Below are 27,051 nucleotides of genomic sequence, written 5' to 3'. Positions count from 1 at the left end.
GTTTAAGCCCAATGGCTTAAAAGACAAAAATTCTAGGGAACTTTGGAAGTGGGGATGCACTCATCTATTTTCTGTGTGGAGGGATTTCTCAAATACTCTGACTCCCAAATACTCTAGTTTCTAACTCCTGTTAGGAAGTGGAATGATTTATCTGGCTAATAAATTTTGGAGAAGAACGAGGCATATGTTTAGCCCAGTCCCTTCCTCCATCTTTCTCTAGGATGGAGTTGCTTCAGGAAAGACACTCTACATTAATCTGCTTCTTAATGCTGTAAGCTTCATAGTTCTCCCAAAGAGGAGGTCTATGGTTTTTCCATACTGCTGTGGCCAGATAGATAAGCATGCCCATTTCTGGAGTATACTATGAAGAGCACCAGTGTTGCCAAACATCCCAACTGTGTTCTCAAATCTAGCCTTTATAAATAATAAACATGATGTTTGATTTATAAGTGCCTGACATTTTGTCAATATCTCAATTGGTCACAAAATTGTTGTGGAAAATGAATGTTATCTATTGTATACATTTGAACTCCAACCATACTTGCAACTACAACTACTGTAACATGAACCAAGTTGTATCTTTTACAATTCATTCCTTTTTATTTTGTAAATTTTTATTAGAGTGATGACTGTACACCAAATGTTTTACTTAATGCTAGTGATAGATAGAAGAATAAGATGTGTCTACCTGCCCTTAAGCAACTTACAACCGAATGGAGAAGAAATAGACATGCAAACAACAGGATAAAATACAGTGAGATAAGTACTACTTTAAAATCTGTTCAAAATGTTTCAGGAACAGAGAGGGCAGAGGTCTTGCTCTCTGTCAAGAAGAGGAAAGGCATCAGGGATGCTTTCATAAAGGAGGGAAAAATAACAAGACAGTTACTACTAAAATGAGAAGAAGGATTTGGAAAAGGCTGAAATTTTATTTGAAAAAGTCCTTCATCAGATAGCAAAACCAACCCTTGGCAAAAATATATAGTAGTTGACATTTACTTTTCAAATCCCTCACTCAAGAATCTGTCTTCTGACTTTTCCTTACTTCTTCCCAGGCATTCAAAGATCTCTTCTTGTTTGATTCCTTCCAGTTTTTGAGGCCAGTGATCTGAAAATGCTTTCATGTTGAGGAGTTTGATGAGTTACTCCTCAGAGACATTTGTGTTTTTAAAAAAAGTCCAGTGGGAGTTCAAGCCCTAACACTGATGAATGATTTGCTAGGCCAGAGGTTCTAGGGAAATAAGTGCTGATGGATCTTTTCTAAAATTGTACCCTATGTAGCATCTCAGGAGGAGTGTGGCTGCAAAATAACTAAGGAAGCTGGACCAAACCTACAGACCTTCCAGAGAAAAGCTTAAGACATACTCTTGGTAAGTTCTTTGCCTAAATTTTCATTACTACCTTGAATGGTAAAGCTGTCTAAACACATCTAAAATACTTCAGTAAGTACTAAGTTTGCATTAGCTAGATTTCAATTTTCTAAAGGTCCAAGAATGTTTAGGCTGTGAATCTCATTTGATCTAATCTCCCTTTAATCTTATTTTTACATTATGCTAAAACAAGTAGTTAATTAAATGTATTACTTTTGGACATGCAGATAAAATTCAACGGAGTACAACTCTGGTTGTTAATTGATTGTTATGACACTGTTTAACCATAATCCAAGATATTAATACAAAGCATAATATTTAATAAAATGTTCTAGCTTCCTATTAGAGACAATGAGCAATCACTTACCATTTGTTTCTCACATTCCTTTGTACTAAAATCATATATTTTATTTTTTTGGTTTTGTTGTAGAACTTAAGAAATACGCACTTTAAAAAAGAACCTAAGCAATGAGGTATGGGGAAGACTGGAATTATGCACCTAACTAAAGAGATAAGCAAATCTGAGTAGGAATGTTTAATTCAGTGTCCCTGATATTGTAGCATTAACATTTGTTTATAATTTTTAAGTTATACGCACATGTTATATGCATTTCTTGGCATGTATGAGTTTTTATGTTAAAAAAATTTAAGAGTTAAGCAGAAGATGAAAACTAGAGAGGTAAAATGAGGACACAGCATGGTGTAGGCAGAGAGCATGTAACAGTAGGAATAAGATAGCTTTTAGACTCAAACTTAGGTTTGTACCCCAGCTTTGCCACTTATTAGCTATGTGACATTACATAAATTACTGAACCTTTCTGAGCTCCTATAGCCTTATCTGTAAAATATGACTAATAATTGTTTAAGGTTTAAAGGAAGAAGGGCTGGCTGTAGAATGAGAAAGAGATGTAGGGGCAGTGGGTCTAGTGTTAAAATGGAAAGAAAGTATATTAAGGAAGTTAACGGAGAAACTGAAGATAATGACAATGCAAACTGCCCACAAACTGCAGGGCTCAAGTAGGAAAAGAGGGCACTGAATGATACATAGGTGCCTGGAAGTCGCCTTAATATTAGCGCCCAGATTCCTGATATCTCAAGTACCACCTCCTGTCTCTTGCTCCTATTCACAACCCTAAAATACCATGGTATGACTGAGTATGTATAGACAAATATAATGCAAGCTAACTACAGGATATAGTGTTAAGTAACCTTACCTGCTCAATTACTTACACTAGGCAAAATGGCAAATACAAAATCTAAGATTACTTTTAATACTAAACCAGCTCTTGAAATTTATTGGTCCAGTATAACAGGCTTAAGCCAATGAGCACATAGCATTCTCATGGTGTACAGTAATGATACAGGAAGGGGATGTAATCCCATTTAGGCCAATGAAATTGATAGAGAAGGGAATATTTTCCAGGGGCTTCTGGGAGGTTTTTCTTTTTTGCATAAAAAGAAGCTCGATATTTCTTCCTTTGCAAATTGTCACGCCCTATAACTACACAGCATCAAGCTACCAACCTGAGGATAAAGCTGACACAGAGAAGGGTGGAGTCCTGAAGTTGACTTTATTTCTGAACTTCTGGTTATGCAAACTGTCAAATTTCCTTAGTAGATATGAATTCCCCCCTCCCACTGCACCCCACCAACACCACTGCCTAAGCTCCTGATCACAGCGGCACTAGCATCAACATCATAGTTGAGCCATTGGGATGTGGCTTAGAAATAAGGACCTAGTGAAGAACACAAGTAACCGGGGGTCCAGCACAGACCTGAGATGAAGGCAACTGGAAGAGGAGTAGCTCCAGGATCGTTTACACTAATGAACCCTACTCCTTACACTGCACTAATGCTCCCCACTTCTTTCACTCTGTTTACCAGAAAGCATCTAAGGTTTGATTGATTTTCAATCCCTGATTCATTGATACATATTTATACAATACTCAAGAAGAATGGTTTGTCAGATTTCCCAGCTCTTAAAGGAGAAAACTAAAATGGAAAACAGAATGTCAAAAGAAGGGGTAGTTAAAAAGCAAGAACAGTCACAGCAAAAGTGACAGCTGACAACTTGATATGGAGGGAAGCACACAGACAGAATTCTATTATCACACTTTACAATAATGCAAGATTATAAAACCGTCCTTGAGTCATCAGGAAAAGGTTAAATCATATTCAGTAGTTTCTAATATGAAGGCAGGAATGTGACTGATCATAATGATTTTTACCAAACTGGTTAATATTAGAATATTTTGATATTTGAAAGGGTAACATTCTGTTATCTTAAAACAAGATAATTTTAAGTGTTATCTCTGGCTAATATTAATATTAAATAGATTATTTACATTAAGGAAAAGTATAATATCACTGCCATAAGGATAGAATTATCAGGAATTTAAATTTTATAAGAAGATAAAAAATGAAAACACCAAAACTCTTCAATGAATGCTTGTTATTATTTAGAAACTCTATAGACAGGCTTTGTGTATTTTTAGTGTCCTTAATATTGACTCTGGTCAATTTGAGAAAAAATTATACCTGCATAAATATTTCTCTGTATGAAAACAATAGCTTCTTTTTCTAAGCAGATCACAACCACAATTATGCTACCAAGAATTTCTTAAGTATTGAAAACTAAGTTGGGTTGATAAAAACTGAATAAAAAGACATTATGGCAAAGCAAATGAAACAAAGTCCTAGAACACACGAATTTACGAAAATAAGTTGAGGCCATATACTTTTTGGGTTGTTATATCTTCTTGATGAACTGGTCTCTTTATCATTATGAAATGACCTTCTTTGGCCCTTGTGTTATGTTTTGTTCTGAACTTACTTTTTCCTATAGTCATTCTAGCTTTCATTTAAATAATTTAGCATGATATATCTTTTTCCATCCTTGTATATTTAATCTTACTGTTGTCTTTGCATCTAAAGAGCACTTTTTAATAGGCAATATATAGTTAGTCTTGCTCTTTTATCCAGTCTGACAAGCTCTGTATTTTAACCATGGTAATTATATCATTTATACTTAATGTAATTATTGATATGTCAAAACTTGTCTGCCATTTTATTATTTGTTTTCTGTTCTGTTCCCTCAGTTTCTTGTTCCTCTGTTTCTTTTACCTTGCCTTACTATATGTTACTTGAACATATTTTTAGTTCAATTTTGATTCATTTATAATGTTTTTGAGTATATTTTTATAGCTTTCTTAGTGGTTGCTCTAGTTATTTATACACACACATACATATATATATATATATATATATATGTAAACTTATTACAGTCTACTGGCATCAGTGTTATACCACTTCAAGTGAAGTAGAGAAACCTTACTTACATTTAGGTTCCTTTCCCCTCTCTACCTTTTAAATATAATTATCTTAATTATTTCCTATACATACATTGTGCACATCAGATAATGTTACGGTTTTTGCTTCAGCCATGAAAAATGAGGTAAAGGAAAGTCTATTATGCTTACATGTATTTTTTTACATTGTATTGTTCTTTCTTTACTGAAGGTACAAGTCATCTATTATCATTTTGTTTGGAGAATTTTATTTAGCCATTTGCTAGCAACCAATCTCTTAGTTTTCCTTCATCTGAGAATGATTATTTCTCCTTCATTGCTGAAGAATGGTTGAGTTGGATAGAAGATTCAGGGTTGACAATTCTTATAATACTTGAAAATGTATTGTCATTTCCTTCTGGCCTCTATGGTTTCAGATGGAAAATACACTGTCATTTGAATTGATGTTCCTTTATATGTAATGTGTTATTTCTCTCTGGCAGTTTTTAAGATTTTTCTTTGTCTTTAGTTCTCAGAAGTTTAATCATGAAATGGCTCTGTGTGGGTTTTTAGGATTTATCTTCTTTGGAGTTCACCCAGCTTCTTGAGGATTTAGATTTATATCTTTGGCCAATTTGGGGAAATTTGCAATAATTACTTCTTCAAATATATTTTTCATTTCCATACTCCTTCTCCTGTCCTGAGACACTGACGATGCAAATATTAGATATTTTGTAATTTTTCCACAAATTTCTGAGGCTCTATTCATTTTCGTTTAGTCTATATTCTTTGTTGTTCAGATTGAGTAAATTCTATTAAGCTGTCTTTGTGTTCACTGAATCTATTTTCTGATTTTTTCACTCCACTACAGAGTTCATTCAGTGAGATTTTTATTTTGGTAATTATGTTTTTCAGTTATATAATTTCCATTTGTTTCTTTTTTATAACTTCTATCTTTTTTGCTGAGATTTTCTGTTTTTCTTCACTTGTTTCAAAAGACTATGTAATTGTCTCTTGAAGCATTTTTATGATGGATGCTTCAATTTTCTTGTCAGATAATTCCAACATCTAATTCTTCTTGGTATTGGGGTCAGTGGACTGTCTTTTCTCATTCAGATTGTAGCTTTTCTGGTTTGTGGTATGATGAATGATATTCAATTGTATTTTGAATATTTTGGTTATTATGTTATGAGACTCTTAATTTATTGAAATCTTTCATTTTAGCAGGCACTTAACCGTGTATACCTTACAGGTTCTGGACTACTTTTGTGGGCTTTAGATCCTAGGGATAGTTTTCTGGTCTCTTATAATGCTAATGCTGTTCTGGTCTGCTTTGTTCTTCTGACATTGCTGGGGCTTCTGCTCAAACTCTGCCGGTGTCATCTGCCAGGACTGAAAGTGTATCTTTGGGCTCCCTACTGGTGCTGGGTAGCCTTCTGGGAAGGCAGAGAAGCCAGCGGGCCTGGGTCTTCTTATGACACTGGTTGGAGGGTAGGAAGACACAGGGCTTCACTGCTGCTGCCATAATCACCAGATAGGTCTGCTAACAGGGAGAACAGGGATGGGATGGCCTGGAGCCTTACTGTTCTGCTGTTGCAGGTGTATTGTACTGTTTGTCGATCAGGATTTTAGAATAGAGGTTGGGGCTCTCTGTGGTTTTTCCCCTCTCTCAGTCCTCTGAACAGAGAGCAAGCTTCTCTTGCTTTTTATTCTTCCTTTCTTTATGCCTGTTGACAGTGCTAGCTTGCAGGCCTCTCTGGGGCCTGCTCCAGGGACGTATGGGAGATAAAAAGAAAATCCAAGGAACACACCATGATGTCTTTTCTCAAGTCCTGAAGTTCCAGCCAGTCTGCATTCTTTCAAATATTCGGAGTCCTTTTCTCATGGTCTGTTGAATAATTTCCAGGGTGTTTAGTTACATTTAGAAAAGGAGCAGGGAAAGGTGAGTCTATGCCATAGAATCCAGAATCAGAAGTTTGAGGTCCTCTCCCTTCATCCCTCTCTCCCTGCCTTCCTGCCTTCCTTTCTCTTTTTCTTCCCCTTTTTTCCCTTCCTTTCCCTCTTTCTCTTTCTTTCTCTTGCCTACCCATCTCTTTCTTTCTTTCCACCAGACTTTTGTGGTACATATTCACTTCTGAAGTCAAGTAATTAATTTCTTCACCCATTTTCCATTCATTCTAAAATATTTATCAAACACCTCCTAAGTGCCAGGCAATATGCTATGGGTTGTTGATATAGTAGTGAATAAGACAGAGTTCTTTCTTCTGAGAATTAAAATGTTTATCTGGGTATATCTGAGTATGGATCTTATTTAACTGATTTTTGTATGTTACACCATAAGACATTTTAATATGCAGTCAGATGTTTTAATAATTTTAAAAAGTACATTCAGTCAAGTCTCTGCTTATATTTTTCTTTAAGTTGTTCTAATTTCTGTCTTAGGAAAACATATAATTCTTAGGTTGGACTTTCATTCTCTATTTTTCCATGTACATCTTTGTTTCCCTTCATTATTTATTGTTCAGTCATCTTTCTTTTGTATTCATGGAGTGATTCCAGTTTTTGTTCCTGATATTTATACAATATAAATTATTATACATATGTATGTACATATACATAATATATACATATATATTGTATAAATTATACAATATAAATTATTTCTGATATTTATATAATATAAAGCCAAATTCCTGATATTTATACAATATAAATTCTTCTTTTGCTGACTCTGGTAAAGATTTTAATTATTCTCTTCATGTTTAGTTTTTTTAATAATTCTCTTCCTCATCAATGTTTATTTTTCTTTCTTTTTCTAAAAAATAAGTTGTTACTTTTCCATATTTTTTATTTTGTAGCTATTTCTTAGAGTACTTATCTTCTTATGATTACTGAAATTTTTAAACCTTCATTTTTTTCTTCTAGTTTCTTCATTTATTATTTTCCAAAGGTATATTCTTCCTTTCCAGAGTAATTTTTTCTCTCTAGCTCTATATCATTTAAAAATATATATTTTGTTCTCCTATCACTGAATATAATCAAAGATTCCAATAAAGTCATGGTTGGAGCACAGAGGGCAAGGGAATAGAGTGCGAGATCAGTCTGACAGGGTGGGGAGAGGCTAGACTCTACAAAGTCTTACAAACTATAGTAAGGCTTTTGTCTTTCTTCAATGAGCAATGGAAAGCCATAGGGTCATTTTAAGATAAAAAACTTTCAGAACTGTTATGTAGAAAGCCATTTATGGGAGTATCTGGTAGAATCTTTACAGAGGTGATTTGTGAACAAATTCAAAATACTTAGGAGATAAAATTGAGAGGTCTTGAAATTAGAATGGATATAAGAGGAAAAAGGGCTAGAAAGGTACGAAAGACGACTGACTCCTAGGCTTTCAGATTTTGAATGAGGAGGGTTAACAGCACCTAGAATTCAGACAGAAAACACCTGAAGAAGTTCAGGTTTTAAGCAAAAGATCATGGATTTGGTTTGGGATTTACTGAGTTTGATGCATTGTTGACACATCCAAGATGATGTTTCAAGTACACATTGGGATGAATGGAGAGAGGTCTGAGAGGGAGGTATCTATTTGTGAATCATCTGATTATAGTAATAACTGACACTTTATATATCAATATTGTCTGTGGAGACAGCATATTTGGAAAGAAGATGATGACTTCAAATTATCTTCTGAAATTCAAATATATAATGGCTGGAAAGAGAAGCTTGAGCATACAAAAAGGCAGTGAGAGATATTGTAGAAAAAACAGAGAAGTATTGTATTATGGTAGCAAAGTCATTAGAGGATGTTTTAGGCAGTTCAGGCTGTTATAACAAAATACCATTAACGAGGTGGCTTACAAACAACAAAGATTTATTTCTCATAGTTCTGGAAGCTGGGAAGTCCAAGATCAAGGTTCTGCAAGATTTGGCATCTGGTAAGGGTCATTTTCTGGTTCACAGATGGCACTTTATTTTTACCTCCCAAAGGCCTACCTTCTAATATCATCACATTGTTCATTAGGTGTTTTTTTTTTTTAAGTTTTTTTTCCTACATTTTTTTTTATTTCAGCATATTATGGGGGTGCAAAAGTTTACATTACATATATTGCCCTTGTCCCCCCTCCCCCCAAATCAGAGCTTCAAGCATGTCCATCCCCTAGACGGTGTGCATCACACTCATTATGTATGTATACACCCATCCCCTCCCCCCCCCCACATCTGCCCGACACCCAATTAATGTTTCAACATATAAATTTTGGAGAGATACAAACATTCAGACCATGGTAGTTTTAAAAAGAAAGAAATGATCAATAATATTGATTCTTGCTAAGAAGTAAGAAGAGCACTGAAAAAAATGCTTGATGGATTTAGCAGATGTAGGCAGAATTCTAAGATGGCCTCATGATCATCATTGCATACCCTGATGTTTGAGCCATATGTAATCCTTTCTCCTTGGATGCAAGAAGGGCCTGTGACTTTCTTATAGTCAATAGACTATGCAAAGGTGATGGTGTAATTATCATCCCAAATTGGTTGATATTTAATTAATCACAATTGAGATTCTCTTGGGTGTGCCTGGTTTAGTCAGATGAAACCACTTAATGGAGGAGCAGGGCTCTCTCCCTGAGAAGAGGAAGTAAGCAGCCATAGGTAGTGGAGAGTGTCCCTGCAGCAAGGAAGTTCAGAAGCCTTCTAGAGCCAAAAGGTGCCTCTAGCTGGCAGCCAGCAAAAAGCCAGGGCTGTTCACATACCACCACAAAGAAACAAATTCTGCCAACACTGAATTTAGAAGTGAATTCTTCCCCAATTGAGCTTCTGATAAGGCTTAAACCTGGTGAGAACCTGAAGCAGAGAACTCCTGCCTGGACTCAGTGCCTGGACTCCTGACCTATAGAAACTGTGAGATAATGAATGAGTGTTAATTCAAAACAATAATTTTGTGGTAATTTGTTACATAGCAATAGAAAACCATTACAGCAACATGAAAAGATTATTGGTGAACTGAATGAAAGCTGTTTCAGTAGAGTGATTGGGTAGGAGCCAGACTGGACCAGTTTGGAGGACTGAGTGGGAGGTAAGTAAATGGAGCGAGTATAGATGACTCTTTGGGGAGGTTTGCCTGGGAATAGAACAAGAGTGTAGGGCGATAGCTGAATGGTGCTGTGGCTTTAAGGACAAAGTTTTTATTTTGTTTTTTAGTGGGGAATAACTTAAGCATGTTTAAAAGTCTTTCTTCTATAAGACTTAATTTCTTTTTAGTGACAGTTGGCTTGACTATACTAAATGCAGCATTACTAGATATAGTTCACACTAAATAATTGACTTTGAGCTATGTCTGGTGACCTTATGTTGATTTTAACACTGAAAATATTATAAAAGAGTATAAAGAATTGTAAAACTATGAACTATGTGATTTAGCAAAACCTTCCTTTATACAACATCTCCAAATATCAGAGGGCTTTGCCTACTCAGGAGAATCCTATAGCCTGAGCCAAGTTTCACCATTCCTTTCAATTCTCAGTACAGGGAAATCCTACCATTTGACTTTTTATCATGGTTTTCCAACATGGCAGTTTTCTATGGGAGTTGACCAAGAAGTCTTGGTATAGATCCTATATTGAATTTGTAGACTCATGGGGAAGGAATGATGACATTGTGTCAGACAAATGACTATCTAACATTGTTACAAGAATTTCAGGTTTATGGCATTTGTTTAGAACCTGTTTCTTGCCATGCATTATTGTTTCTAAAAATAGTAGTGTTGCTTTTGTGGATTTGCATTTCTGTTCTCAAAAACATGCGTTAATACCCTCAAACAAATGTTTAGGTTGAAATAAGAACAACAATAATAACAAGAAAAGAGAGCAAGGGAGCAAGAGAGAGAGAGAAAACTTGCTACATCCCAGGTTCTGTACCAAGTACTGTGCCAAGTACCAAGTCCAAGTATCTGTACTTAATATAGATATCTCCCTTAATCCCTAAAACAATCCTATAAGGTAGGCTCTATCATTATCCCCATGTTTTTTCAGATAAATCAACTGAGTATTACTGAATCTTAGATTTAAAAAAGTAGTATTCTGGATCCTGCAGTTAGTTACATTAAGTGTCATGTTAGAGAATAAACCCTTTGTGTGTCCCTAATGTTAATAGTTTTAACTACCACGATATGTTGCTTCCATTATAGAAAAAGATAGTGGCTTTGTTCTCGGGGAATTAATACTGGTTGTAACAGGACAAGAACTTATCATTACACTAACAAAAAACAAAGAAAACGTCTCTGGAAGAGAATATAATTTTATAGATTTCTCATTTTGCAGTACAACTTTCCATGTTGAATAACATAGTTCAGCTGAGTTGCTGTGGTGATAATTGCCCTGACTGCCACAGTTCGATTGAGGAGAACTTTTAACACAAGCAACAGTTATATTCCATACCTCAATACATGTACCTTACGTTAGAGAACAATAAAACTTCACTACGAAATATACCAATCAATCATTAGTTGTCTTTTGTATAGCTAATTTAATAGCATCTGACACCAATCATTTGACATAGGCTAGTAGTTTTCAAACTTGAGCTTGCATCAGAATCTCCTGCAAGGCTTCTTAAAATCCAGATTACTGGGACCTGATTTAAGAGTTTCTGATTCAGAAGGTGTAAGTCGCAGCCCTAGAATTTGCATTTCTAACAAGTTCCCAGGTGCTGTTATTGGTCTGGAGACCACACTTCGAGAACCACTGGCCTTGACAAGGGTTCAAAACCCTTTTTTCATAAAGAATCATGTAAATATTTTTGGTTTTGTGGGCCATATGGTGTCTGTCACTACTATTCAATTCTTTTGCAGTGCAAAAGCAGTTGTATATAATATCTAAATTAATAAGTAATGGATGTGTTTCAATAAAATTGTATTAACAGAAACAGGTATCAGGTTAGATTTCATAAATAAACCATGGTTGGCCAACCGTTGGCCTAGACCAACTCAGTACAAGTGCCTCAAAAGTCATTTTGTTTATGTTAAATAGCAACTCTCTGAGAATTACCTGTAGATGCAGCTACAAATATCCCTTCTAAGTTTTTTTTTTTTCCATCTGTAAAACTATACCAGAGACTAAGCTTATCATGTTAAATCAGAATAGGGGAGAAAGCCCAAAGTTTTCCTATGAACCCAATAAAAAGAAGCAATACTTTTATGAAAAAGTCCACATCTTATAAATGATTTTTGTTTTAAATGCCCATGAATTCTAACTTCATTTTCAAATTTTAGTTTTAATTAAACATTGTTTGTAGTGTTAGAAGCTATAAATTTACCAATTAAAAGATTAACATTATACTGAACAACATATATGTCAGCCCAATAAGGTTATCTATTGACTTTATAATAAAACAAAACAAAACAAAAACACTCAACTTGCCATGAGCATGCCCTGCTTTTATATTTTTGGTCTTTACCCAGAGCAGTGTACTTCAAACTAATTTAAGATGCTGATATAATTTTAAAAGTGTACTAAACTGTATAATTCAGTAAACCTACTACATTAGCTTGGTCTTTGTAAAACGTAAGTTCCTGTAAAAGGACAAAATTCAGATAAATTTTTGTCATAATGGAATGTAATTTATTTTCCTGAAAACAATTATATGCAAATACACGAGGAAATTTAGTATTACAGGTCATCTTATAAACTTAAAATGTGAATATTATGTAAAAAAATCTCTAACAATTTACCATATATTATAGAAAATAAATATTTAAATAAAATCTCTGCATACAATTACATATTATAATATTTAATAAATTAAGGATGGACTAAAATGACTTTATGGTAGGATGTATGGTATCTATCTTTCAAAACTTTTTGCTAAATTCAATTAAATCAAATGTTTCAATTTGACAAACAGGTTTATATTTACACCCAGATATTTATTCTTTCATCTAATGCAGTGGTTTTCAAAGAGTTCTTAGTTAAAAAAAAAAAAAAATTAAAAAAGCACTGTGGATAAATGGAAACTGGAAAATGTTGACTTTAAATACATTTCAAAAGTTTCTTTACTTTAGGACTTCTCAAAACCATTAATATATACAGTATAAATATCTAAGCATGATTTAGTATGTGGTGCAGACTTTTTCATCCCCTTGAATATGAAACCCAATTATCAGTAAAGTACCTTGAAGTACCAGAGGAACACTCTTAAGAAAACAAGGTTTTAAGCACTTACATTCAGGTAACATGGCAATTTGTTTTTAAAAATAAATTCAATTCAATAAATATTCTATTATTTGACTACACATTTAAAGTTTAACCCTTTCATTTCATTATGCTACTCACCAAAATCTATCTAGAACACAGTTAATCCTATTAAACATACTTACACTCCTCTTCAGGTCTCTTACGAAGTGCTGCACGAACTTCTTTACAAGGACTTCTTTGATATTGGGGGGGATTCCTTCCCCTTATTAGGTTCTCCATCCTATAAGAGAGAATCAAAAGTGTATTTTAATACCAAAATCTTGATAAATGTATACAAGTTAAATGGACTAAATCAAGAGGCACAAATTCAAGTACCTACAGATGCTTGATAGACAATACCATTAAGATTATCTGGCAAGAAGTTAGATGGTAGGAAGCGGCAGGGACTACGGTGAATTAGAGAGTGCTTGACTTTTCCAAGGCACTTCAAGTAAAAAAAAAATCTAAAAATACCACGTGGATGAAACTCATGCACATTCTCCAATTAGAGGCTGCTATAGACTGATTGTGTTCCCCCAAAATTCACATTTTGCAGCCCCAAACCCCATTGTGATTTTCAGGGAGGGCCTTTGGAAGGTGAGTAGGTTTAGAGGAGGTCATGAGGGTAAAACTCCAATGATGAGATTAGTGTTTTTATAAGAAGAGGAAGATAAGACAGGGAAGGAAGATCATACCTCTTTCTCTCTCTGTCACGTTTGGACTAAGGGAGAAAGAGGCCATCTTCAAGCCAGGACAAAAGCCTTCATAAGGAAACAAATGTGCCAGCACTTTGATCTTGGACTTCCCAGCCTCCAGATCTGTGAACAAGCAACTTCTGTTGTTTAAGTCACATAGGCTATGGTATTTTGTTACAGCAGCCCAAGCTGACTAACACAGAGACCTATTGACTAAAGAGTAATTACTTGCAAAGTGAACAAATTTATAAAAAAACTAATGTCACCCTTTAAAAAGAAAGACTATATCTTTCACCAAAATTTCAAATATCAGTTTCAAGAGAATTGCTGCTTTCATTCCATGTTAATGACTGAATTGAGAGGGATTTCTAATTCTAATAATTGTGACTTCTTACAAAAAGAGGTTAATATAAACTGTACTTCCCAGTTACTGGTGATATGGTGATGCTGACAACCAGAAAACATACCAAATTCATCAAACACAACTTGGGTGGGCATCTTTAACAGTATGTACTTTGTGGTCAGTACCTTCTGTTTTCAGTAAAGTTTTTAGTTTTGCACTGTAATATACACTCTACTAATTTCTATAACATTAAAAAAGAAACTCTATTGGATGTTCCAGGATAAAATCATAGTATTTATATTTCATTTTGAAAATATAAACATGACGTTTTGTTGTTGTTGTTGTTCTTTTTTTAATTTTTTTTACCAACATCCAGAAAGAAGATATAAACATGACTTAACATCTACGTGATTATCCTAAACCAGGGATATCACTGGTTTTGATAACTGTCCTGGCTGATAGCATGTATACCATTGAAAACACTGTGATTTTTATGGCTATGGTGGTGGAGGGTCTCCTATGGTTAGTGATACAGAGGATTATGTTTCTGGTATCTGGAAAGGAAATTGGGAATCGATGATTCCATAAAAGCAATATTAAAAATGGTGTGAAATATGAGATAAATATTTTGTAGTAGAACAGTAACATAATACTACTCCTACGGAAAGTTGTCATTGGTGCTTAAAAACACTTATATCAAATACGCTTCCTGAATTTGATCCATTCATATGTAGGGGCTGTTTTATGTGTTTGTGTGAGTGTGTGCACATGCTCATACACCCTATGCCTATGTTTATAAAATGCAAAAAATGTTTCTCAATGTGCAGTGATAACAAATCTTAGTTTCACCTGAAGCTCATTTCACATGAGAAAAAGAGTTATTTTTCTCAAGACGATGATAATACAATGAGAGAAAACCAAATGGGAACCTGAAGAGTTTAAGACATAATTTGCTTTAATAATACACGTTTGTTTGTATGTGTGGTGTGGGGAGGTGTGTGGGATTTAAGTTTCCAGGCCTGACACTGCAGTTTCACCATGAGGATTAGCTATGTAAACTAAATTATATAAAATGTTCTAGTTCCCGACTCTTGAATTAATTCAATTCACAATTCTGATTATATGTTTCATCAAATGCATGAATTTCCATGATGATCTAATAACAATTTAAGTGGATTTATAATTATTCACTAGTATTTATAAGCTCAAGATAGTAAAATATAGCAAACATAACCTGCATATGCAAACATCTACATAAAATTATAGTATAATTTTGAAAACCAATTTTACTCATTGTGATTACACTCTGATGGGAAATGAAAACTTATATTGGTTGGAAATATATGTAAACCACTCTCTTGAATGGGCTATTATTTTTCTTTTATCTCTCTATCAAATATGTGAAAACAAAAGTGATCTACCTGATTTCTATGTAACTATGGTTGAGGGTATGTTGGAAAAACTGAAATACAGTTTAGGAAGTACTTCCAAAGTCTCTGGGAGAGCTTCACTTAAATGGTTGTTATTAGCATCAAAGATCCCCAAGTTAGCCTCCCAAGAATGACGGGCCCAGAGGTTCCATTCTGGGAATACTCTGGAGCAGATGTGCAGGAGATAATGTGATATTAGCAATGCAGCATAGCTTAAATGTGATAAACCTGGGTTCTGGAATCAGAATGCCTGGACTCAAGCTCTCATTCTGTCTCTTAAAGGATAGTTTTAGGGAAAGTTACACATTTGGTGACTTAATTTTCTCACGAGTACAATGAGAACAACATTAGCTACCTCACAGGAATGTGTTAACACACGTAAAATGCTTTGCATTGTGTCTGTCACAATGCAAGAGTTCAGTAAATGTAGTGATCATCAATCATAATTATCACAAACAAAAATGTGATCATATACTAATATTTTAAATATCCACTAATTTAGGGAAAATATCAGAGCTGGCTTTCATTTAATAAAAAAAATGAACAGATGGTACTATAGTGAAAAAAATATTTGGCTAAACAAATGTTCTGGTTATTAGAAAAACAAAATATCCATGTATATGAATTGCCAATTTTCAGAAATGAAGAATTTAATAAAGTATACTTCATTTTTATCAGTATAATTTAAGGAATTACTAGTAATAATCTTCTAAGGATATTAAGATGGATAAAAGTGGGTCATTATCCTCATGAATTAACTAAAGTGCTATATAACTTTGTTTTTTAGAGAATTTATTTAATAGAAAATATTTTGAAATCTCATAGTGACCTTTGACTATCGATGAAGCAATGGAAATATTTTATAATGTGTTACTATTTACCATTTATTTAATTTAACCTTTTGAACAATCTTCTGAAAGAACATATTAAAGATGAGGAAAATAAGGCTCAGAAATCCTCAGTGACTTGTGTAGGACCATAGAGGAAGTAAGAGGCTCAACTGAGATTGAAACAATCTTTTCTGACTTTTCCCATTTTCTAATTGCTTTTTAATCAATTATTATCATGAGTTCATGATTATATGTTATAATTCCACGAGGAAACTGACTACCTGAGATTTTACTTTTTCATGCATATTTAATTGTGAAATTATTAAATATAACATTAATATTTATATTAATATTTAATTATACATAAATGCTATAAATAATGTATATAAATATAATATATATTTGTTTGTATATTAATCTGCTGATTACATGTTGATTTTTTATCATTTTGGTATTGTCACTGAAATCTTTGCTTCTATCAGTGACATTTTAAATTTTTCAAGAATTGCCAAAAAGATTACTGGGGTGAAAGGAATTCAATATAAATTATATAAGTGATATGTCAATAGATGAAAAAATTTTAAAAACATTAAAAGTCTTTTTGTTCTTTGGAATACTAAATATGGTGTCCCCTGGAAAACACACTTAAAATCAAGTCAAAAGTTTACAGAGCAATGTTCCTGTCCAAACTATTATATAACTGTGAGACTTCCATCTTCTTGAGATTACACTTCTGGTTACTTGAACTCTTCCACCAGTGTCATCTATGATCTATAGTTTGCATTAAATGGTCAGAAAATGACCAAAAACAAAATTTTGCAGCATAGCCATGACACTCCAAAGGAACTATTCTAGTTACTCTTGAGATTGGCAAGCCACCAATGGGAGTGTGTTAACAATTCCAGCAAAGAGAGATTAAGTGAAATGACCACAGGCAAGACAGATACTCTAACAACTCACTGAAGAGCTCTGAAAAGTGCAGCCTACATGCTCAACTGTTGGGGAGAAATAAGGGCCGTCAGATTAATTTCAAATAGCTACCAGAGGTTATAAGCAAATGGCGTTGGAAATTTCTTGGTGATGTCTCACAAATCTAGCTAGGTCTCAAAATCACCTGATTTCCCAGTACTAAAGATTTTCATTCCATAGGCTGAGGTCAAGTCTTGGTAGGTGTATTTTTTTTAATTTTTTATTAATACATAATAATTGTACATATTCATGGAGTATATGTTATATTTTGATACAAGCATATAATGATCAAATCAGGGTAACTGGAACATGATTCACCTGAAACATTTATCATTGATTTCTGTTGGGAACATTTGAAAACTTCTAGCTATTTTGAAATATAATTTTTATTGTTAATTATAGTCACCCTATTGCACTATTGAACACTAGAACTTTTTCCTTCTGTTTAACAGTATTACCCATTAACCAGGGTGAGGCAAAGACATAAAATGTAACCAGAAGATATTTGCACTTCTGTGTTTTTCACAATGGCTAAAATGTGGAATCAGCTTAAGTGTTTATCAAGGGCAGGTGTATTTCTTAAAGTTAATCAGGCACTTATAAAGTAGTTAGCTAGTCTTACAATTGTCCAGATACTGGCATTTGGGATCCCCCATAAGTATTATAAAAACACTTGGAGATGTATGGGAGGCAAGTTCAATGGATTCTTTTGGGTGATAAAGTCATCTAATGCAGAGGTGGGGAGAGGGCATGGGGAGGACATTGCAGTTAGGACAGGAACTATCAAAAATGAAAGAGTAGCCTAAAAGGTAAAATCAAAGTTTTGCCAAGTTGCCTGAAGGTCACCCAGAGGAACATGGAGACTGTTCATTTATAAGGCTGATAATCTCAGTAGGGAAATAATTTCCTCCAACAAGGTTTGGCAGACTCAGATCAGGGAACAAGTTTGGACTGATCTAGAATTGTGGACTGGGATGGCGGTATAGCCAGTGAATAAAGGATGTGCAATTTGGGAGAGAATCTGGTTGATAAGGATTTATACTGTATGGAGGAGGAAGAGGGAGAATGACTGACTCACTGGAAGATAAGGAAATTGGCATAAGAGAATAAAGGTGTCAGGTATAAGTATTCTAATATGCTTATTATGTCCCAGGTGCTATGTTAGGTTCTTTATATATACATTATCTATGTCATCCTTATTTTATCTATGGTTAATCTGAGTCTCAAACAATGTTAAGTGATTTGCTTAGGATCCTATAGGGAATAAGTGCAAAAAATCAGGATTTATAATAAATCCAGATGTGTCTGACAACAGATCTATTAACTACTATGTGGGCTGTGCAATAGAAATTTCTGCAATGATAGAAATGTTTAATGTCTGTGCTGTCCAATACAGTAGCTGCTAGCCATACACAGCTGTTGGGCGCCTGAAATGTGGCTAGTGTGACTAAGGAACTGACCTTGTAATTTTAAAAAATTTGTTGAATTTTAATTTATTTAAATTTAAATTTCAATAACCACATGTGACAACAGTATTAGATAGCACAGCATGTCTAAAAGCTCCTGTTTGGCACATGACTGGTGAAAATACATATGACTCACTCTTCTGCAGGTATAAAAACTCAATAGAAATAATTTATGGAAAGCCAACATTAAAAATAAGGTTAAAATTAAAGTAGAAGAACATTTCTATCTCTGGGATGAAGCCCACTTGGTCGTGATGGATTATTTTTTTGATAAGCACCTGAATTTGGTTTGCTAGGATTTTGTTGAGAATTTTTGCATCTATATTCATAAGGGATATTGGCTTGTAGTTTTCTTTTTTTGTTGTGTCTTTTCCTGGTTTTGGTATCAGGGTGATTTTGGCTTCATAAAACGTGTTGGGGAGGATTCCTTCCTTCTCAATGTTGTATAATAATTCACCACATAAATAGAAACAAAAACAAAGACCTTATGATCCTCTCAATAGATGCAGAAAAAGCATTTGACAAAATTCAACACCCTTTATGATAAGAACACTTAACAAAATAGGCATAGACGGGGCTTACCTAAAAATGATACAAGCCATATATGACAAACCCACAGCCAATATCATATTGAATGGGGAAAAACTGAAAGCATTCCCACTTAGAACTGGAACCAGACAAGGTTGCCCTCTATCACCACTTCTATTCAACTCAGTGGTGAAGTCCTATCCAGAGTAATCAGACAAGAGAAGGAAATCAAGGGCATCCAAATGGGGGCAAAAGAGGTCAAACTGTTGCTCTTTGCTGACAATATGATCTTGTATCTAGAAAACCCCAAAGATTCTGCCATGAGACTGCTGGAATTCATAAGCAAATTCAGCAAAGTCTCAGGTTACAAAGTCAATGTACAGAAATCAGTAGCATTCCTATATGCCAACAGTCAAACTGAGAACCAAATCAAAGACTTAATACCCTTCACAATAGCAACAAAGAAAATAAAATACCTAGGAATATATTTAACTGAGGAGGTAAATGACCTCTACAGGGAGAACTATGAAACACTGAGGAAGGAAATAGCAGAGGACGTAAACAGGTGGAAAACCATACTATGCTCATGGGTCGGCAGAATCAATATTGTTAAAGTGTCTATACTACCCAAAGTGATGTACAGATTCAATACAATCCCTATTAAAATATCAACATCATATTTCACAAATCTAGAAAAAATTATTCTATGCTTCGTATGGAACCAGAGAAGACCCCTTATAGCAAAAGCAATCTTAAGCAAAAAGAACAAATTGGTAGGCATCAATTTGCCAGACTTCAAGCTGTACTACAAGGCTGTAGTAACTAAAACAGCATGGTACTGGCACAAGAACGAGACATAGACCAATGGAACAGAACTGAGAACCCAGATATAAAACCATCCTCATATAGCCATCTAATCTTTGACAAAGCAGACAAAAACATACACTGGGGGAAAAGAATCCTTATTCAATAAGTGGCATCAGGAAAATTGAATAGCCACATGTAGAAGACTGAAACAGGATCTGCACCTTTCACCTCCACAAAAATCAACTCATGGTGGATAACAGACTTAAACCTAAGGCATGAAACTATAAGAATTCTAGAAGAAAATGTTGGAAAAACTCTTATAGACATTGGCCTAGACAAATAATTTGAAGAAGACCACAAAGGCAATTGCAGCAACAATGAAAATAAATAAATGGGACCTGAATTAAATTAAAAAGCTTCTGCACAGCCAAGGAAACTATCACGAGACCAAATAGACAACCTACAGAATGGGAGAAAATATTCGCATGCTACACGTCCAATAAAGGGCTGATTACTAGAATCTATATGGAACTCAGGAAAATCAGCAAGAAAAAATCAAACAGCCCTATCAAAAATGGGCAAAGGACATGAACAGAAACTTTTCAAAAGAAGACAGACTAATGGCCAACAAACATTATGAAAAAATGCTCAACATCTCTAATCATCAGGGAAATGCAAATCAAAACCACAATGAGATATCACTTATCTCCAGTGAGAATGACTTTTATCAAAAAGTCCCAAAACAATAAATGTTGACAGGGCTGCAGAGAGATAGGAACACTCCTACACTGCTAGTGGGACTGAAACTAGTACAACCTCTGTGGAAAGTAATATGGAGATATCTCAAAGAACTACAAGTAGAACTACCATTTGATCCAGCAATCCCATTAGTGGGCATCTACCCCAAGGAAAAAAAGACATTCTATAAAAAAAGACATCTGCACTAGAATGTTTATAGCGGCACAATTCACAATTTCAAAGATGTGGAAATAACCCAAGTGCCCAGCAATACATGAGTGGATTAATAAAACGTGATATATGTATACCACGGAGTTCTACTCAGCCACAAAAAACAATGGTGATCTAGCACCTCTTGTATTATCCTGTATAGAGCTGGAGCCCATTCTACTAACTGAAGTATCACAAGAATGGAAAAACAAGCACCACATGTACTCACCATCAAATTGGTATTAACTGACCTACATTTAAGTGCACATATAGTAGTAACATTTATTGGGTGATGGGCAGATGGGAGGGGGGAGGAGGGGATGGGTATATATACATCTAATGGTTGCGATGCATACCATCTGTGGGATGGACACGATTGAAGCTCTGACTTGGTTGAGGTAAAGACAATGTTACCTAAACACTTGTACCCCCATAATATGCTGAAATAAAAAAAAATGATAAAAAAGTGAAAGTAGAGCCTAAGCATGCATATAAAAAAAGGAAGACTAAGATTGCTATATTATTATTGAAAATAATAGTGAGTAGTCTGCTCTGTTCTGCTCAGGGAAAGAGAAGATTATGGGAGCAGCATGGTGTGACCATCTATCCTCATGAAACCCTGAAATCAAGTGACCTCCCCAGAGTTTCAAATTTCCTTATTTGGCTTTGAATTTTAAAAAAAGGGAGGAGGAGCAAAGAGTTGAAGAAGTGGTAAAAATCGGCTTGTTTTTTCAGTAAGATGCTGGGATTTTTTTTTTTTTTAAAGGAAAGTTGAATGTGAAGTAGAATTAACCAAACCCTAGACCAGGACTGTGCTGAAAGCATGCATATTAGTAGCCACTGAAAAGAGTCTCAAGTGTGTATAAAGATCCAATTTGAACTGCAAATGACAGTGCAAAAGTAATCAATACCAAATCATCTCAGCCAACTATGTTGAGCTGATAGTTAATAAAGACAAACTGAAATTAAACAGAAAGATTATTATGAAAAGAAAGCACATCTTAACCACAGTTGAACTGCTTAGAAAAGGGGTGAAATGCTTAATAGAACAGAAAGGTGCTGTCCAGTTGGAAACTGATCAGAACGCTTGATTTGTAAGGCTATCGATTATTTACTAAAAGAACAAGGATCAGCAATAGTTTCAGAGAGGAGAAACTTGTTTTTACATTGCCATGTCACATGTTTAGGGAAATAGCAAACCCAATCGTACATTATTCTCACTTTTTTGTCACATAAATAGAATTCAAAATAGATGGGTATCTTTATGAACTTCTTTAAAATCTAGATGCTACATTTTGCAAACAACATTGAACATGGCAGAAATTAAATATTTATTTTTAATGGCTTGAATGAACGAATGGTGTTAGGAATAAATGTATGCCCTATACAGCGCTAATGTGCCTGTGGTTATAAAACATCTTTACATATATTATTCATCCTCATAAAAAGCCTGTGCACTTAGTCTTTTACAGATGAAGAAATTAAGACTCTCTTGCTCAAGGTCAGCAGCAAAGTCAGATTCAAGCTTGGATTTTCTGATTTCCCGAAGCTCTTTCTACCTGAGCACAGCTACCTAAATGAAAGAACTGTTCTGATCCCTCCACATTATTCCACCCTACCTGGAGCCTTCTTATGTCTCAGAGAAGGGACTGCTATCATTTATGGTAGCTGTTTAGATTCGGGAAAAAATGTGCCTGGAAGGAATGTAATGACTGCAAGAAAAGCATGCATTCCTTTCTTGAAGTGAATTTATTCCAATATGAATATATATCATTCTTTTCAAGATGTTTATAAATATCTAAATATATACTCATTGTGGAATATAAATGACATCATATTCTTTATAATTCAGGGATGTTAAGACCAAGTGTTTCCTTGGGTGTCTGCCTCCAGCCTGCTCTCCTTCTACATCCTACCCCTGATAAATCTCTCTGAGCTGTGATTATGGACCATAAACCAATGGTTCTCAGTCACTAGACTGATAGCTTTTTGAGTGTTGACATAATGTTCTCCTGGTAAATTCTCTAGGATTGTCTCATACGGTGCTGACCACTCAGAGTAAAAGATACACAACATTTTAAAAAATAAATGCACTGTTATGATTAATCAAATGAGTACTGTTTGATGGCTATGACTCATTGATAAGAAAAAGAAAATATGATCATAATTGTATCTGTAATTTCTAGGATGTTGTACAACATAAAATGCTTTTAATCTCTTATTTATACTGAGATAAGAAAATGAAATATGCTTATCTTTTACTAGGAAAGGAAGAATCAAGATGCCTCTTTTATTTAGGAAGATAGATTTCTGGGAAAAATTCAGTTAACTTCCTATTTGAAATTGAGTATACTAACAGCTTGAGCTATTCAGATGGACATTACATAATTCTCTGCTAGTTCTAGGAGCACTTAAAAATATTTTTGCTTTTTCTAAAAATTTGTGAAGTCATGGGGAAATATCACATCACCAGGTGCACAAAAATTTCCCCTTTAAACACTGTACCTTGCATTTCATTCTCAGTTCCTTACCCCAATGTGGCCAGAGGACTCTGGCTTTTCATTCTTTCTTTTTAGTTATCTTCTTTTGGCTTTTTATGTGGGTATATAAATAAATGAATTACATTAATGTAAATATAATAAATATGTAATGCATTAAAGGAATGTTAGAGCATACCTGTACAGCCTCTGCTACAACCCTGTTCTCCTGTGATCTATTCTCAATTCAGCAGCCAGAAAGTCCTTTTAAATCATGAATCAGATTAGGTCACTGCACTGTTCCCAATGCTACGAGGACTTCCCATTTCACATGGAGCAAAAGCCAATGTCTTTACAGTGGCCAGTGAGACCCTTGTGTTCAGCTGCCTGTCACCTCTCCTCATATCCTTTTCTCTTCCTCTTAATCAATCAACTGGAACATACACAAAAGACTCTTGCCTTAGGCCTTTACTCTAGCAGTGTCCTCGCTCTGTAACCCTCTTACTTCCATTAAGTCTTTATTCAAGTGTTACTTTTTCAGTGATGCCTACACTGAAAACCACTGTTAATCCTACACTTTGAATAGCTCTCCCCAAATCCCACTCCTGAACCAAAACTCTTGAGCCTCCTTACCAGGCTCTACTTTTTCTTTTATCCTAGTGGTCATCAATCTCTAACAGTCAGCTTTTACCTACTTATTTTTTTATTTGCAGAACTCATTGTTTATTGACTGGTAAACACCATCCAATTAGTTTTAATTCATCAACACCTAAATGCACATATAGGAATAACATTCATTGGATGTTGGGCAGATGGGAGCAGGGAGGAGGGGATGGGTATATACATACATAATGAGTGCCATGCGCACCATCTGGGGGATGGACACGCTTAAAGCTCTGACTGGGGTGGGGGGGGGAGGTAAGGGCAATATGCGTAACCTAAACATTTATACTCCCATCATAGGCTGAAATAAAAACAAAAGTCCAAATGTGTTTTGAAAATAATGTATATTAATCCAAATGTTGCTGATTTTATTTCTGTTTGCCTATTAACTAGTGACAGAAGTATGAACGTGTCCCCCAATAGGATGGTGAATTTGTCTACTTCTCTTACAGTTCTGCCATTTTTGCTTTATACATTTTGAGACTATATTATTGCATATCTAGAAGTTATAAGATCCTGTTGACTTGAACCTTTTATCACTATTCCGTGATTGTAAGATCTAATAGTGCTATTTGCCTAACATCCTGTTTGATAATAATAAGTGTTGCAGGATCTGTTTTGAAGAGTGATTGCCTGGAATGTCATTTTCCATAGCTTGTAAATAAGGTTTTGGGGGATGTTCTCCTATGTGAGATATATCTCTTGAAAAGAAAATATTGTTCTGTATTTTAAATCAAACTTTTAAGAAAATCAGTTTTTAAGCAGAATATTATATTTTCATTTATCTGATTTACTGATAACTTGTACTTACGTCTACTATCTTATTTTGTGTTTTCTATTTATATAAAGTTTCTATTTTGCTTTGCTTTTCTTATTTTGAATTGAGATTGTTTTTCTTTTTTCATTTTATTTTTTATGTCTTCTTTTATGGAAATTATGATGTTTCAATGTATCCACATATTTAATATTTGACTCCTATTCTTTATTGCATCACAGGCCTTACTTTTTTCTTCTTGAAGTCGAACCTTTAAAATTTTCTTTAAAGTGAGTTAGATTTTTAAAACCCTCTCAGTTGTTCATTTGAAAATGTCTACATTTTGTACTTGAATGCTTTGCAAGGTGAAGAATTAAATGTGGACAGTTATATCCAAAAGCACCTTGAAGGTGTTATTTCCAACATTTATGTCTTCATTGCTGCTGTTGACAAATCAGTTATTAATTTAACTGTTCTTCCTTGGAAGGTAATTTTTCTTTTCTTTCTGGCTTATTTTAAGATGTTTTTCTTTGTCTTTGGTGTTCTTCCGTTTCACTTTGTCTCTTTGTAAATTTCTTTTCAATTGGGTTTGTTTTTTGGGTCTGAGATGTATTGTCTTTCAGCAATTCTGAAATAGTATCATCTATTTTATCTTTGAATATTTGATTTTCCTTTTTTTTTTTTTCCTTGGATAACTCTGTTTAAGTGTAATTTAGGCATTTTCACTCTATCCTGAATGTCTCTCAACTTCCTGTATTGGGAATTCTCTTTCTTCCTCTCTGCATCCTCCCTTCTCCACTCTGCTCTGTGTCCTGGCACAGTCATCTCCAGGTCATGCATTGACAAAGTTCCCTTGCCTCTGGTGTCCAGGTGTATTTGGCCAATGAAAGAACAATGAGTTCCTAGAAGGACATTTGAATGTGGGAGGACAGAGATACAAGTATTTACTTCCCAGCCTACCTTCCAGTGGGCTTTGGGTCCACAGAAGCTGCATTCTTCCACCAAGCTTGCAGTACCTCTTGATGACCTTTGCTATAGCTACTACTGCAGCTCTCCAGTTGCTGGCAACCTCTCCTTTTCTACACTTCTTTAGAAAGAGATGTGAAAATAGCTTCTTGCTGTTGTTAACCCCAGGATGGGTCACAACACCTTGTTGGTTCCTTTAATTCTGCCTATCCTGTTTTGATAAATCTACCCGGTTATTTCTACAAACTCCTGTTCTTTTCCTACATTTCCATTTCATGTTTCTTGAAACACATACATTTTAGAAAATTTCAGTATCTGCAAATTGTCTTATGTGATTCTTCTGTTTCTTGTTTCTGCTGACTCTGATTTATGGTGTGTCATGCTTCTGTGGCTTTTTAGTGTGTTTTATAATTTTATATAATAAGCTCATTTCTCTTGGACATTTATCTTTGAGAATTCCTTGAGGCCTGCATTGGAGTATATTTTACTCCAAAGAATATCTAAGCTTTATTTCCTGATTGCTGGACCACTTACAGCCACTAAATATAAAAAGATTTAATTTATATTTTGTTCAGATTTTTTAGTTGTTTTCCTGGAAACAACTGTTTTCAGGGTATTTAATGCTTCCTGCTGACAATAATGGAAGTCGCTTTTTTTTTTTTTTTTAACAAACAAGTTCAGTTGTCAAGATGATATATCTTGGAAGGAATAAAATCAAGCTAATATGAATTATTTAAAATATTACCATAGTATTCAAAATATGAGAAAATTAAGCCTTAGAAATGTTCAGTGTATAAGCTGTCAGAGATGGCACAGATAGCAAGTAGGAAAAACAGGATTTAGGTTGTTCTAATTCCAAAATCTCTCTTCTATAAGAACTCTATTAACCCTTGTATTTTTACATTATATCAAAATAATATTACTAAAAATGTATATTATTATTATACTTTAGGCTTAAGTAATAGCCATTAAGTACTCATGCTACTAGTATAAAAACTATGATTTGAAAAACTGCTATGAGGTATAATGGAAAGAATCAATAAAATATTATAGGATTTTAACCATCAGATTCTCATCACTGTCAATATTAATAAATCAATGGCAATTATTTCACAGGGCAGAAATATTCTATGAACAAACATGGAGGATAAACAAGTCTGTGACTCTGGTAAAGAACCTGAAATAAATGAATAGCCTAAAATACAACATGACAAAAACTGGTTATTTCAAGAGGACTGTTCCTAGACAAAATCTTTAAATAGGAAGAAAATTCATTTGCATGAGCCCTCAAGA

At 34.5% G+C, this 27,051-nt stretch overlaps 1 protein-coding gene across 5 annotated transcripts in view; it reads right to left on the bottom strand.

Annotated features, from left to right (window-relative positions):
* Positions 1-27,051, bottom strand: part of LRRC7 (leucine rich repeat containing 7) — a 494,934-nt gene that overhangs the window by 385,774 nt on the left and 82,109 nt on the right. For 3 of the 5 annotated variants that reach the window (XM_069478071.1, XM_069478070.1, XM_069478069.1), the window contains exon 2: positions 13,026-13,123. Coding sequence is in view for 4 of the 5 variants with exons in the window: in XM_069478070.1 (XP_069334171.1) it covers positions 13,026-13,123 (98 nt within the window). In the remaining variant the exon portion in view is untranslated. Of the gene's footprint in view, positions 1-13,025; positions 13,124-27,051 lie in introns of those variants that run through there. The other 2 variants (XM_069478066.1, XM_069478067.1) reach the window with 1 other exon arrangement.

The sequence above is a fragment of the Eulemur rufifrons genome, chromosome 8 (genome assembly GCF_041146395.1).
Source record: "Eulemur rufifrons isolate Redbay chromosome 8, OSU_ERuf_1, whole genome shotgun sequence".
Classification (NCBI taxonomy): Eukaryota; Metazoa; Chordata; class Mammalia; order Primates; family Lemuridae; genus Eulemur; species Eulemur rufifrons.
Note: the sequence above shows the minus strand (reverse complement) of the source record. Positions and strands in the feature narration are given on the sequence as shown.